Source organism: Dictyostelium purpureum, assembly GCF_000190715.1.
Source record: "Dictyostelium purpureum unplaced genomic scaffold DICPUscaffold_80, whole genome shotgun sequence".
In the NCBI taxonomy this organism is placed as follows: domain Eukaryota; phylum Evosea; class Eumycetozoa; order Dictyosteliales; family Dictyosteliaceae; genus Dictyostelium; species Dictyostelium purpureum.
Genome location: NW_003519417.1, coordinates 73,765 through 89,596, shown reverse-complemented (window position 1 = coordinate 89,596; position 15,832 = coordinate 73,765). Strand labels below are relative to the sequence as shown.

The window sequence follows — 15,832 nt, the reverse complement described above, 5'->3', positions numbered from 1 at the left end:
GTTTGATATTGACATTGTAATACTTTCTTCGTGCGCCTGCAATTCACCATACAATTTTACTGGTCATTTGGGAAATTTGAGTAATCCGCTAATAAAAAAAAAAATTAAAAAAAAAATAAAATAGATATTTTTTTTTTTTAAATATTTAAAAAATAAATAAAAAATTAAATTTATTTACCTAAAATGCACGAAAGAAATTAAATCAAATCATTGATGACCAATTTTAGAAAATGAAATTTCTCTTTTGTTGTGATTTATTTAAAACTATAAAATTGTATAAAAAAAATCCTAATTTTTTATATATGTACTTTTGAGTTTATTTCTTTTTTTATTATAATTTATTTATAATACAATCCTAAAAATAATTATGAACAAAATAACCTCTTGTATATATTTTCGCTTACTGTTAAAATTAACATTTGGATAATTGTAATCCATTTTCGTTTTTTTTTTAATTTTATTTTTAAATTAATTTTTTAAAATTTTTTTTTTTTTTAATTTTTTAAAATTTTTTTTTACCGAGAAAACCATTTAAATAATAACCACACCTTCATAATATTAAATATTTGTTTTATTATATCTATATATTAATTTATTAATAGATATAAAACTATATTAAATAGTTTTAAGAGATGGATTATTTTTCTCAACAATCATCCACTTCACAACTTCCATGTATTCAATGTGCAGGTTTATCATTTAGCAAAGATGAATTTGGGTTTTTAGAATGCGATATTTGCCACACACGTGTTGAGGGTTATTTCACCCAAGAAGTCGAGCAATTTGAAAGTGGTGGTGGATATAAAGCAGGTTCATATAAAAGAGTTATGACCCAAGAGTTATTGGATGCTATGAATAGGAAAAAATATTCACAAAAAAACAACAGATACTATATATTACAAAATTTATTAAAGATTCAAGTTACAGCTTTAATCAAGGATCAAGGTTATAATGAAAAGCTATATCAGGTATCTGGAGAATTATGGTTCAAGTTATTAGATAAGTTTACTAGTATTTCAAATGAAAGCGATGGCGAAATTCCATTTGGTATTATTAATTATCCCCCACCTTACTTAACATTGGCTATATGTTACTTGTCATGTGTGTATCTCAAGGAACCAATTATAATGGGCGATATATTGGCATTGGCACAGAGTGGAAAGATACCAACATTTACAAATGAAACTACATGGAGATTCTCTTGGTCCAATTCAATGTCTATTTTTTCAAATTTTGAAAAGATATGTATAGATTTATCAAAGTATTTAAACTTTTTACCAAGTGTTAATGTTCCTTTAATTCTATTACGATTTTGTAACGAATTAAGATTACCAAGTATGTATAATAGCTTTTTTTTCTTTTTATCTTCACCAAATACTAATTAAAATTTTTTTAGAATTTATTTTAAATTTATCAAATCAATTGTATAATATTATATCAGTTCCATTTAAAGTTTATCAAAAGAGAAAACCATCTTCACATTTAAATCATGTTTATGAAAAGATATTGTTACCAACAAATTCAGATTTATTATGTGCATCGATCATTATGATTGTATTAAAGAGTAAATTAAACTTGTTTGATAATCAATATAATATGGAGTCAGATGATGGCAGTGGATTACATTCAAATGTACATAGTTTAAAGGATATAGAGTTTTTAGAAACATTATTAAAGAAAAAGAATAGCAGATATTTTAAGAGTAACCAAGATTATCAAAACAATAGTGAGAGTCTAGAGGAAAATGATAGCGATTCGGAAACTGAAAATGAAGTTGAGGAAAATCAAAAAAGAAAGTATATTAAGCAGGACTTGGAAAAGATTGAAATCGAAAACTGGTTATATGATGTTATGTTTAATTTACCAAAGAATCAATTTATTTCAAAACAAGATACCTGGAGTTTAAATATTGAAGATTTTAAAGGACATCCAAAATCAAAACCAACCAGCCTAAAAAGATTAATCACTGATCAAATCCACGAGAAATACGATGGTCTTTCAGAAAGATACCAAAAGAAAACAATGATAATCAAAAAATCAATCAATAGTCTAAATTTAAATAACTCTAATCAAACTTCAAATTTAAATTTATTAAATAATCGTTACCAATCAGACACATTAAAAAGAAAAAAAGTTAAAAAAACAGTAATAATACCAAAGGTTAAATTATCAAAACCAGTTCCAACAGCCCAAAATATCAATATAGAAATTTTAAATAATAATAGTACTACAACAACAAGCAGCAGTAATAAAAATGTAAATATAAAAAATAGTAATGCAAATGGACTTGACTATTATTATTGGTTGATTTCAATTTTACAAAAAATAATTTTCAGACAACATAAAGACATTAGTTTATTTTTAAACAAGATAGAGCAAATTTATATTAATCAAGTCGAAAATCTATCAACTTCATTATCATCAAAAGATAAAAAAGGTGGTAGCAGCGCCTCAAGCGATGAAGATTACAATGTACAATACTTAAAATTAAACCCAAATATAAATATAGATAACCTATTTAATAAAAAAAGAAAAGTCGATTGATAATTAGAGTTTACCCACATTTTTCCCCACACATACATTTGGTTTTGTGCATGGTATTGTTTTTTTTTTAAAAAAAAATATTCATTCAGATTCCTTTTTTTCTAAACCTGTCTATTTTTTGTGTATATATATAATATCAAAATGTGTTTTTGAATTTTTGTGATTAAATGAGGAGATTTAAATCCAATTTTATTTATTTATAAAAATTAAAAAAAATTAAAAAAAAAAAAAAAAAAAAAAAATAGATATTTTTTTCAAAATTATTTCTTTTCAAATAATAAAAATGAAAATTATAAAAAAAAATTATTGCACTTTTTATAAAAAAAAAAAAAAAAGAAAAAATTATTGTAAACAGAATCAAAAAATTTATAACCAACAAACAAATATTTTATATTACGTATATTCGCAGTAGAACTAATAATATAGCTAAACAGTATTTTGTTAATGGTTTATAGTTTTTTATAAATTATAATAATAAATAAATAAATAATCTATTTTTGTATTTTGTGTGGGTTTATATATAACAAATAAAAATAACAAATAAAAATAAAATATATAAAATTAATTTTTTATGTAGTAAAATTTTAAAATATTTTAATAATATCAAAACATGTCACAACCAACACCAATCAATAATAGTGGCAATGGAAGTAAAGAAAGTTTATTGCAAAAAGTTATGAAATCACCATCTACACAAAATCTATTAAATCAAATACATTTATCAAAGGATCTTAATAACAGTAGTAGTAGTGTTGGTGTCAGTAGCAGTACTAATTCACAAAGCCACCCACCAAATCATTCACCACCATCACCCCCAAAAGTAACTATTAATAAGAGTATTAGTGGTGATAGTAGTGATAGTTTAATAGATAATAGTGGCGAGCCTAATAGTCATCCACCCAATTACACACCTCCAGTACCACCAAAAAACTCAAATAGGGCAAATAGTACTACATTATCAGATAATGAATCATTTGAAGATAGTAGTAATAATAATGGCCACAACCCAGTCATGAGAACTGAAAGTTCAATTTCAATTATTTCCAATAGTTCAAGTGGTAGTGCTAGCAATGATAATCAACCAATCAATAATCAAAATTTACAACGTCATTCAAGTAATATTTCAATGAATACTACAGATGATTCAGCCGAGATGGATTCATTATCAACATCGATGTCAAGTGAATTTACTGATATTAATCTTGTTGGAGCATCTGATAGCGGTACATTGGTTGGTAGCAGTACAACTGCAGATTTAACAACATCAACAAACACAACACCAAACAATAAAAAGTTAACCCGTAAATTAGCACAATTTATATCATCACCAAAATTATTAAATTCAATTACATCATTACCAAACACACCAACTCATTTACCAAATCAAGAGAATGCAAACTCTGCAAGTTGTGAATCTTCACCAGGTTTAATTTCACCAAGAGGAAGTATTAGCAATCCATCTACAAGTGCAAATAATACACCAACTATTGAAAAAGAAAAGAAAAAGAAAAAGTTTTTAAAAAAACCAGATATATTTAAATCACATAAGCATTCAGTAGATCCTGCAGCAACTGCAACTAATGAAAGCCATGGCAATGGTTCATTATCACCATCTTCTACATCAACTAATCTATCTGCCTCATCTTCAGATAAGAAATCTCATAAGAAATCACATAAAAAGACAAAATCAACATTTGATATAAACACCGAAATTAGTATACCTTATAATGTTATTCACAAAATGCATGTCGATTTCGATTTAAAGTGGACTGGTCACAACGATTTTAAATTGGATGAAAAATTGGGTGATGGTGCTTATGGTTCAGTATACAAGGGTACCCATAAGGATTTAGGTTTTACATTGGCTATTAAGGTTATCGAAATGAAGGAATCAGAATCCCAATCATTACAAAATGAAATCAATATTTTAAAGAATTGTAAATCTCCAAATGTAGTATCTTACTATGGTTCACTTCAACATGAAGACAATGTATGGATTTTAATGGATTTCTGTGCTTTAGGTTCCATTCGTGATATCATCGAATCAACTGAAAAAACTTTAAATGAATCTCAAATTTCTTTTGTTGTAAAAAATACTCTTAAAGGTTTAATTTATTTACATAAGCAAAATATTGTACATAGAGATGTAAAAGCTGCAAATATTTTATTGGGCGAGGATTGTCAAGTTAAAATTGCTGGTAAGTTTTTAATATATAATATTTAATATATTATTTAAAATTAATTTATTAATATATTTCTTATTTATAGATTTTGGTGTTAGTGAAAAATTAAATGGAGCAAGTCAATCAAAAGAAATGATTGGTACTCGTAAGTATAAAATTAATTTTAATATAATGATAGCTTATAAAAATATATATTAATATTTATATTTTTTTTTCAAATTTTATTAGCATTATGGATGGCACCAGAGGTTATTTTAAAAAAGAATTATGATTATAAAGCTGATGTTTGGTCTTTAGGTATAACAATTATTGAAATGGCAGATGGATTACCACCACATATGGATATGAACCCAATGAGGGCTATGAAGATGGTACCAATTTGGCCACCACCAACATTTTTAGAACCAAAGAAATGGTCACCATTGTTAAATGATTTCTTGGCTCGTTGTTTAAATAAAGATCCAGAGAAAAGATCATCTCCAATCGATTTACTTTGCCACCCATTCTTAAGAAAAGAAAGAAGTCCAGAAGTTTTAGGTGATTTAGTTAATCAATTATTTAGAATAAAGAAGAAGAAGCATGATGAATTAAAGAAACAACAAAAACATTCAACAGTAAACTCCACAGCTAATAGTAATAGTGATGTCGATAATTCAACTGAAACTAATGGTTTGGGTAATGACTCTTATATTCCAATCGATCCTAGTAGTGTTAAATTAGCCACTGTTAACATTGGAACATTCAATTTTAAAGGAAATTACACCACTTGTAACGAATTTGATGATGATGAAGAAAAAAATACCGAAGATGTCCATGAAGATGACGAAGAGGATGAAGATGTTGATCCATTTTCTACTACTGTTTTCCATGGTCCAAAAGGTATACCAGTTGTTACAGAGGAAGATGATGAAGATGAGGATGAAGATGAAGATGATGAGGAGGAAGAGGATGACGATGATGAAGAGATTTCTGCTTCTGGTACCATGGTTAGAAAGAAAAAGAAACCATCCAAACAAAAAAAATTACCAAAATCTAGCTCTAATAACAGTAATAGTGGTCTTCATACTCCACCATCAAAATCTTTACCCCTTTTACCACCAACATTATCAAATAGTAACTCTTCATTATTCAATGTTCAAACTGATTTCAAAGCATTAGAATCAAAGTTGGTCTCATATATAGATAGTTCAAACAAAACATTAATTCAAGACATTAGAGAGGATGTTAAAGCTCTAGAAAATTCAATAGTCTCTAAACTTGGTAAAGAATTGGCCCTTATCAATCTTAATTTCCAACAACAACTTCAGCAATCACTCTCTCCTATTATTTCAAGTTTAGAGGAATTAAAGAAACAACAACAGCAGTCACAGACCCAACAGCATTCACAACAATCTAATAGCTCATTCCAACCTTCATCCAAACAAGTATCAGGTGATAAAAAATCAGTACCAATGCTTTCAAGACAAACTTCATTTAAAAATAGTAATGGCGTTAGCACTGCATCACCATCTTCATCACCATCACCATCACCATCACCATCCACCTTATCAACTAATGTAAAATTATCATCATCACCAAGCTCAAGTACTTCAATAGAATCACAGACCCAAAGCCCAGTTTCAATATTAAGAAAATCTTCAACATTTGTTAAACCAGTAGTCGATGATAATGTATTATCAACTTCGCCAAACACAAATCCTACAGGTAGAGCTTCACCATCCGTAATGAAAAGATTTGCAACTCTTTCAAGTTCAGGTGATTCAGTTTTAAATAATGCAAATATAGAAAAAAAACCATATGACGAGGAATTATTAAACAGTATGAATCCATTAGTTAAAGATAAAGTTAAAATGTTTGAAACTGATACAGGTAATCCAACTAATAATAATAATAGTAATAGTAATAATGGAAGCACTACACCTCCATTAACCCCAACTCTAACTTCAAGTGTAAACAATAGTAATAATAATTGTAACAAAAAATAAAAGTTAATTATTTATTTATTTATTTATTTATTTATTTATTTATTTATTTATTTTGTTTTTTTAATTTGTTTTTATTATCTTATGATAGGTTTGATTGGATTGATTGTTTTATTCATTAATAATCTTTAATTCAGCTTCTAAAACTTCACCATAATAACGTGGATAGTTTGGATTTGTGGAGCAATTAAAGTTACAAGCAATAATTGTTTTAATTATATATAGATGGGTTTCAAGGTCTTTATTATTTGGGAAGATCTTTTCTAACTCTGCAAACTTTTCTTGAATTTTTCCAATATATTCATCAAATAGTTTTGATAAATGATCCATTGCTAATTGTATAGAACCCAATTGGTATGCTGCAATCTTTACATAATTTCCTAATCTTACTGATTTTGTTTCTTTGTTGAAGGAATAGATATCATTTATTAATAAATGAATTGGGTTATAGTAGTTTGCAAGCATATCTATATAAACTGGGTGATTTTCAATCTCGTCGCATAATGGAGGAATATGAACTTTAGTGCAAGCCAAACCAAAAATCATACCAACATCTACTCCACGACTATTTGTATATTCTTCAAAGGTAAATTTGGAATTTACTTTTTTACTATTGAATAGTATTACTGAATCCATCCATTCATGTGTTTTTTTAATTAGATAGTCAGTAGCTCCATCATTCCCAACGGATATAATATCATCAAAAATTTCCCACATTATCGAGCCAATGTAGTTCTCTTTAACAAATTTAGAATTTCTATCAAATAATTCATCCACCCATTCTTGACCCTTTACATTATCTTCTAAATAAAAATCATCAACGATATAAATATATTCATTTAATCTATTAATCTGATAGAATATATTAATAATAATTAATAATACTAATTTTATTATATTAATATTTTTTATTTAATACATACATATCTAAAAACTTCTTTATTACAATGGGGATATAAATAAGAATTCATTAAAATTGTCTTCAAGTAAACAAATTTTTCAAAATCAGATTCTTCTGATATAAGTTTAGTTCCTTTTATCCATTCTCTATTTTCTAATGATATTTCTTCAAAATATGGACTGAACTTATAATCCCATGGCATATTTAATTTTGGTATTTTAAATTTTTTATCTTTAAAATCATCATAATTCCATTTGTATAATATTTCTTCTTGCATTTTTTTTTTGAGAATTGAATTTAATAAAAAATAAATTTTATAATTTTCCTTTAAATAGTTTTTTTTGTGGTAATATTTTTTAAAAAAATTAAAAACTTTTCAGAGATCTAATAGATTGTTTATCTGATTTTTATCTTTATATATTGTTATTTACAAAAAAAGAGGATAAATATTAATTAGTAATATTTTTTACTAAATTAATATAATTGTTATAAAAAATAGATCTTCCTAATATATGTAATATGTAATCTAGATTATATTCCGAGTCTAAAATCATAAAGTAAAAAAATTAAATAGCAACAAAGTAAATCTAGATTTAATAAATTATATTTATTTATAACTATAAGTTTATAAAAAAAAAAAGTTTATTTAATTATTATTTATTTATAAATAAAATTCATTTAGTTGAGTTTTTAAATTATTGTATAATATTTTTTCATCTGCTTGATTAAAAGTTCTGACTATAGATGAATAATCGTCAATAAATAATCTATCGTTTAGTAATGGATTTGTGTCTTGAATAAAAATAAACTCTATGGAATTTGGTAATTTCTCTATTACTGATTTGTGAGTACCTCTAATAACTAAAATTTTGATACCTGGTGGAAAAAATGATTTGTTTAAAATAATCTTTTCATTTGCTTCTACTGCTGATGTTCCACCGAATGTTAAGTCTAATAATAGCAGAGTTGAGGGAAATAAATTTACGGCTCCATCTGCAATTGGATTACTTTTATCTTTTTCTTTTTCTTTTTTATAATGGCTCATAAATATAAATGTAAAGTTTTCATCAATCTTTAGATATTTTAGTTTTGAAAAAGATTCTTTTAGCTTGAGATTTGAGTAAAATTGAGAAATTTGAGAATCTAAATCGTCAGTTTCAGTTGGATGGAATCGATAAAGCTCTAAATTGTTAATTGTTGATCTTATTGTTTCTGGTATGGTTGATATTAGAGTTAGCTCGTGTAAATTAAGAATGAGTGAATCCAAATTTGAAAGTTTACTAAAGTTTTGTTCAAAGTTGTTGTTGGTTGCTGTATTGGGTAAGCTGATGAATGATAGTAATAATAAATTTAATGAGGTTATGTTTAATAGATTTTCAAATTTTGTTGATGTCAGTTGTTGTAATGTGCCTTTAAAGCTGGTAATTGAGCCTGGGTATCCTTTTAATACTGTTGTTGTGGTGTTATCATTCATTGGGTTTATTGATAATATTGATTCCGTTTCTGAATTTGATTGTAAAATGGGAGAAGTTGAAAAATGAAATGGCAGTTTTAATGAATTTAGGGTGGGCGGAAGTAAATCAGGGTTTACAAATATATAGTAATTATTTATGAATGTTGATATTTCTAATGACTTTAATAGTTTGGAGTTTGGTAAAATATTTGTATAGTAATAAAGAAAGTGTCTCTCACTATCTATGTTGTTGTAAATGATATTTAGTTTATGAAGCGAGTTCATTATACTTGGTTTTGTTATTATTTCAGTATTAAAGCAGTACTCTATTCTAAGTGATGTTAAATTTTTTGGAATAGAATCTAAAATTGCACTGCTCATATCTATAGGCGAAGAGGGTTTGCCAATAAAAGAGAGTTCCTTTAGTTGATCTGGAAGATAAATTGTACTAAATAAATATTTTGATTTCATTGTTAATGATTCTAACTGAATTGGGAACATTTCTTTTTTGAGTGGTTTGGAAAGATTGTGATTTATAACTAGTTGCTTCAAATTATTTGCCATTGATAGGTAACCATTTAGCAGTACTGCTTCATTTTTTTTACCAAGTTCCAACACGGTCAAATTATTAAATAGTGGCACTGACGCTTTTTTTGTTTCAACTTCTAGTTTTATAGAGTCCCCAAAAGCCAGTTCTTTTATTGTAGCTGGGATTTGAAATTCTTGAATTTTAATTTTAATTTTGTTTTTTTTTTTTTTACTATTATTACTAATATTATTATTATTATTATTGTTATTATTATTGTTATTGTTATTATTACTATTGTTATCATTGTTATTAAAGTTGCTATCTTTTATAAATCTTAAGCTTGTAAAATTGTTACTGCCACTACCAGAAGTAGTTGAATTATTACACAATATATTTGATTTTAATAAATATAAACACAAATTGAATTCTTTTATATTTTTGAAATCGGTTATAACTATTAAATGTTTAAATGTGGTATCAAATTTTATTTGAGATAGTGATAATGATGTTCCATTCTGTATTGATGAATATGATATACATTTAAATCTCCAGTCATTATTTAATTTTAAATATCTAGATATATTTTTTTTTATTACAATGTTATTAAATATCCTTTTATATAAATTATGTAACCTATCATTATTACTATTATTATTATTATTATTATTAATATTTATAATATTATTATTTTTATTATTATCACTATTATTACTATTACTATTATTACTATTACTATTTTTAGTATTATTACTATGATTCATATTTAACAATTTAAAATACAATATTTATTTTAAAAAATAAAATATATAATTATTACAAAGTTTAAATTATAAAATATTTCATTGATGCGGTGTAATTAAATTTAACACATAATAAATTGTTTTAATTTAATTTGAAAAAAAAATAAAAAATTTAAAAAAAAAAATAAAAAATTTAAAAAAAAAAAATAACATTTAATTTCGAAAATTTTTTAATATTTTAAATTTCATATTCACAAAACCAATCATAACAGAAATAGTAACAATAGTAATAATAGTGGTAGTAGTAATAATAGCATAAAAACAAACAATGATATAAATAATAAAAATAAAGATCCTGAAGAAAATGTATAAGATGTAAAAGGTATTTACAAAGCTAAAACTAGAATACAGCTATCAGATTCACCCAATCTAAGCGTAAGAAAAATATTTAGAGAAGTAATAGATAAAGAGGGTGTAGTGGGATTGTTTAAAGGGTTATTGTCCCCATTATTCTTTTCTGCTGCAATTTCTGCAATTCAATTTGGTACTTTTGAGGATACTTGGCATTTTTTAAAAAAAAAACAACTATAACAGAGATAATGATTATTTAAATTTATTAATGGTTGGTTCTTTTGCTGGTTTTGTTCAATCATTTATAGCATGCCCTGTCGATTTAATTAAAATTCAAATGCAGGTAATATAAATTTAGTAACAATAGTAATAATAATAAACAATAAAATAGCAATATAGTTGTTAATAATTATAATTTTATTATTATTATAATTAGATGGAAGGCGCTGGTTACCATAAATTATCGAAAGGAAGAGGCAATATTTATTTTGCAAAACAAATTTTCAAAGAAAGAGGATTCTATCAAGGTTTAACCCCAACTTTATTAAGAGATGTACCTGGTTTAGCCATATTTTTTTCGACTTATGAAACTTCTAAAAAAAAAAATAGGATTAAAAGGTGAACATCCCCAATCTGTAAATATCGTATTATTATTTTATTAGCTAATAATATTATTTAATTTATTAATTCTAAATATCACATCAGCTACCAATTTTATTATGTGGTGGTACTGCAGGTGTAATGTATCATGGTGGTTATGTATATATTAATCATTTGGATTCAAATGTATAATAATTCTAATTTAGAAATTTTTATTATATTTTTTAGCCACCCATCATTTCGATATTTCTAAAACTTTAATCCAAACTGATAGAATTGGTCATTATAAAGGTGTTTTTGATTGTTTAAAAAAAATTGTGCATAGAGACGGCGTTAAAGGTCTATTTAAAGGCTTCGGGCCTGTAGCAGTAAAATCTTTCCAATTAAATGCTGTTGGTTTCTTTGTGAATTAGTAATGAATTTATAACAAATAATCCATTTTCAAAAAAAAAAATAAAAAAAATTAAAAGAAGTGCGAAAAAAAGAAATTATGATGTTTTGTTTGTGCTGTTATACATCAATTTGCAAATTTTAAAAATGGATAAAAATGAATAATAATTTTTTTTAAAAAAGAGATAATTTTTTCTAAAATGAATACCCTAACGATAATTAGTGAAAACTGAGAATTACGATAATTTTTAATCTCTAATAATTTTACACCCAGTAATAATATTGAGAATAATATTTTATTTGTCTTTATCTTTGAATCTTAATATTTGACGATTATTACAAATGTTAATTATTTAACCCTTGGTTTTTTCGTGAAAATAAATAAATAAAAAATAATATTTTTTTTTTTGAGTTTAAATAAATAAATATATTTATAAAAATATATTTATTTTAAAGTTTATTTAAAATTTTACAGTTAACTCACTATTATTATTATTATTATTATTATTATTGTTTTTATTTTTATTTTATTTATTATTTATACAATTAATAAATAATAAATTGTATAAATAATAAAGTTTGGGCAATTTTGAAATCTGGGTTATGAAATGCAATATTACAAACTTCATGGAGGAACACACTATGACATTCACATTGAGATCTAATATATGAATTTCCTTTATAGTTTACACCTTGAACTGGACTATTACTACACAAAACAAGCACCTCTTTCTTTTCTATTTTCATCAATTGTATATACATTAATGAGCTTTGGAATTATTACTGTATTTCTTGATGTTTTTCTAGTACTTGATGTTTTGGTTGATAATTGGTTATTAATTAAATGAAATAAAATCTCTGAAACTGAATTTCTCCTCGCTATTTCTTAAATACAATTGTGTAATGTAGTCATTTAGAATAACTCTTGGATAGTTGGGCGAGCGGTTATTTTTCTGTGGGTTTATCATTTTCACTATTATTATTGTTATTGCTATTGTTATTGTTATTGTTATTATTTGTATTTGAAGTATCCATTTGAATGTGTAATAAAATAAATAAAAATTTTAAAAAAATTTATTAAATAAAAAAAAAAAGAAAATTTAATTTTTTTTTATTTTTTTTAAATTAATTCATAATAAAAAATTAAAATTTTTTTTTTTTTTGGCAACCATACATCCTCGGCATTTTAAGGGTTAAAAAAACATAAGTTCGCAAAATTAAAAAATATCATATCTTAAGCTTTTGATTATAATTCCTGAGGTTTTTTATTTAAAATTTAATATTATATTATATTTTTATTTTATATAGTGATTAAGAAATAAAAACAATTGGAATTATTATTTTTTCTATTATATTTTTATTTAAAAAAAACAATATATTGTCATTTTATTTATACTATTAATTATTGGGTAAAACCTCTATTTTTTATTTTTTTCTCCCAGGACGTTTACGGGTCATTGAATTGTACCTTTTTTGTCTCCACTCTTTCTAATATTTTTGCCACTGTTGATTTTTTTACAACCAATAACAATAAAAAGTTAATAAAATTTAAAAAAAAAAAAACAATGACAATACCAATCATTTTTTGATTAATCATCTAAAACAAAATACACTTCATAAACATTCGAGAAAAAACAGAAGCTCAATACCGTTTTACCACCACAAACTTTTTCAAATGGTAATTATCATTTTTATATTTTTATTTTATCTTTTTTTTTATTTTATAATTCAATATTTAAAACAATATCTTGAATTTTAAGCAATTTGATAATTTTTATTTTGTTATTTCTGATAAATCATATTTGTAGTAATTATTTATTTGTTTGTTTGAAAAGGTTTTTACACTTTATTAACCATCGTTAATGATTTGTTTAGATTAACTGTAATAAGGGAATTTCGTTCATTATACAATTGGACCTGCTCCTTCTAATCGCACATGAGTTTTTGAACGAAATGATTGAAGTGTCTCCCAAGATCACAGGCCAATCTCACTACTTTGTGGATTTTCTTTTGCTCTAAAACCCCGACTTCCCGTTTCCTGAATCCTTATTATTGCCATTATTATTGCTACTGTAACCATTATTATTCTTTCGACTATTTTGTCTTTTCTTGAAATTGTTGGATTTTGAAGCATAGGTTCCATCTTGAATTTCTTTGTTTATCTTTGAATATTCGACCATTTCTCGAAGTTTTTTTTCAAATTCTTCACTAATTAAACCACCAGATGATTTCTTTATTAATGGTTCATTTGTTATTGCTAAATTATTAGTTCTTGCACGGGAAATAGTTCCAACAGCGTTTGAAGTAATAGCAACCAAATTAACAAAGTGGTTTTTTAAATCCTCTTTACTGATTGTGTCACCTTCACTATCCAACAACTCTGCTATTGCAGTTAAAGGTTTAAATATATCATTAGCACGATGGTTAATGATGCGTAAATCCTTTTCAATATTTTTACAATTTTTGGATGGCGTAGAACCTATTGGGTAATTAAAACTTGGTACTTTAACATCAAACCATTCTGGAAGAGGTAATTCCTTTAGGATATTAATATCCTTTTGTGAGAGGATTGTATCTTCAGGAATAATAAAATTATTTTCATCTAATTTGGGAAAACACCCTTTAAAATCATATTTAATTACCTCTTTCTTTTCTTCATTATCTCTTAATTGAGGTTCTTGAAAAACTTCTCTTGTTGGTTTAGTCGAGACCGATGTTAATTTTGTTGTTGTTGTTTTTGATCGTATTGGTCTTTTAATTTTTGTTTCCATTTCTTTATTTCATAACAAATTAATAAATAATAAAAATCAATTTATTTATTTTAAAAAAAAAAAAAAAAAAAAAATTAAAAAAAAATTAAAATAAAATTAAAATAAAAAAAAAATTTCTTTGAATTTATAAAACCGTTTTTTTCGTTTTTATAAATTTTAAATTAATTTTATGAAAAAGATTTTAAAAAATTCCAGAGAATTTAACAATAAATAAAAGATGGTTTTATTGTGGTTTATTTAAAAATTAACATTCAAAGGATAAAAAATTCCAGGTGATACAAAAAACAAAAATAAACGATGATAATTTTTTAACTATTCTTTTTATGTTTAAAATTATATTTTTTGTTTGTAATAATTATATTTTTATAGATAGAGATTAGATTTCTTTTAATATTATTTTATTTAATTTATTTTTAGATGTTTGTTGTTGAGAGAATAGTTAATATTTTGTTTGGTTTTGAAATGGAGCCAGGATCTAAATGATAGAAATTATAATTAAAATATAAGAGTAGTTTAATGATTTGGAATCGTACCAAGTATTAATTGATATTTGATGTTATATAAATACAACCATTCTATGGTGGGTGGTATAAAATTAAGTGATTAATTAAAAAATAAAAATTTATTGTAATAAAACTTAAAAAATGTTTTTTTTTTATGTTTAAATATAATTTTTGCAAACAAAAAATATAATTTTATAGAGATTATTTCTTTTAAATATTATTTTAATTTAATTTTAAATGTTTGTAATTGGGTAAATAAGAAATTTTTTGATTGGGGTTTGAAATGGAGTCATGTTCTAAAGGATAGACCACATCGCCCATTTGAATAGAAGTTGTAGAGTCAGGGATAATTCCTTTTGTAAAATGTTGAGAAAAACCATAATCAAAAATAAGAAAAGTTAAATGATTTGGAATTGAACCAGGTATTAATTGATACTTGATGTTATATAAATACAACCTTTGTACGGTGGGTGGTATAAAATCAAGTGGTTGATTAAAGCCATCAAGTAAATATAAATCTGTAACTGTTGCTGGAATTGAATCAGGTGTTAATTGATACTTGATGTTTTGTAAATACAAGTGTTGTACGGTGGGTGGTATAAAATTAAGTGGTTGATTAAAGCCATCAAGTAATATTAAATGTGTAGCTGTTGCTGGAATTGAATCAGGTGTTAGTTGATACTTGATGTTTCCTAAAAACAACGTTTGTACGGTGGGTGGTATAAAATTAAGTGGTTGATTAAAGCCATCTCGTAAAGATAAATGTTTAACTGTTGCTGGAATTGAATCAGGTGTTAGTTGATACTTGATGTTTCCTAAAAACAACGTTTGTACGGTGGGTGGTATAAAATTAAGTGGTTGATTAAAGCCATCTTGTAAATATAA

The 15,832-nt window shown here is 24.9% G+C and overlaps 6 protein-coding genes across 6 annotated transcripts; 3 read left to right on the top strand and 3 right to left on the bottom strand.

The window, feature by feature from the left end:
- Nucleotides 1-632: 632 nt before the first annotated feature.
- DICPUDRAFT_150847 (uncharacterized protein) lies at nucleotides 633-2,544 on the top strand (the record flags this gene model as incomplete). The annotated part of the gene is made up of 2 exons (XM_003286790.1): nucleotides 633-1,335; nucleotides 1,397-2,544. The coding sequence occupies 2 exons, from the start codon at nucleotides 633-635 to the stop codon at nucleotides 2,542-2,544; spliced, it is 1,851 nt and encodes a 616-aa protein (XP_003286838.1).
- A 610-nt stretch (nucleotides 2,545-3,154) lies between these two features.
- On the top strand, nucleotides 3,155-6,712 carry DICPUDRAFT_150846 (uncharacterized protein; the record flags this gene model as incomplete). Its single annotated transcript, XM_003286789.1, has 3 exons — nucleotides 3,155-4,742; nucleotides 4,813-4,872; nucleotides 4,956-6,712. 3 exons carry the CDS (start codon nucleotides 3,155-3,157, stop codon nucleotides 6,710-6,712), a joined length of 3,405 nt encoding a protein of 1,134 aa, XP_003286837.1.
- Nucleotides 6,713-6,820: 108 nt separating this feature from the next.
- Nucleotides 6,821-7,887, bottom strand: DICPUDRAFT_31532 (uncharacterized protein; the record flags this gene model as incomplete). Its single annotated transcript, XM_003286775.1, has 2 exons — nucleotides 6,821-7,561; nucleotides 7,633-7,887. The coding sequence occupies 2 exons, from the start codon at nucleotides 7,885-7,887 to the stop codon at nucleotides 6,821-6,823; spliced, it is 996 nt and encodes a 331-aa protein (XP_003286823.1).
- A 384-nt stretch (nucleotides 7,888-8,271) lies between these two features.
- On the bottom strand, nucleotides 8,272-10,441 carry DICPUDRAFT_97523 (uncharacterized protein; the record flags this gene model as incomplete). Its single annotated transcript, XM_003286774.1, has 1 exon — nucleotides 8,272-10,441. Exon 1 carries the CDS (start codon nucleotides 10,351-10,353, stop codon nucleotides 8,272-8,274), a length of 2,082 nt encoding a protein of 693 aa, XP_003286822.1. The 5' UTR covers nucleotides 10,354-10,441.
- A 510-nt stretch (nucleotides 10,442-10,951) lies between these two features.
- Nucleotides 10,952-11,696, top strand: DICPUDRAFT_77706 (uncharacterized protein; the record flags this gene model as incomplete). The annotated part of the gene is made up of 3 exons (XM_003286788.1): nucleotides 10,952-11,026; nucleotides 11,120-11,243; nucleotides 11,512-11,696. The coding sequence occupies 3 exons, from the start codon at nucleotides 10,952-10,954 to the stop codon at nucleotides 11,694-11,696; spliced, it is 384 nt and encodes a 127-aa protein (XP_003286836.1).
- A 3,590-nt stretch (nucleotides 11,697-15,286) lies between these two features.
- Nucleotides 15,287-15,832, bottom strand: DICPUDRAFT_21024 (uncharacterized protein; the record flags this gene model as incomplete). Its single annotated transcript, XM_003286773.1, has 1 exon — nucleotides 15,287-15,832. A coding segment is annotated over one exon (546 nt), but the record flags the coding sequence as incomplete, so codon positions are not given.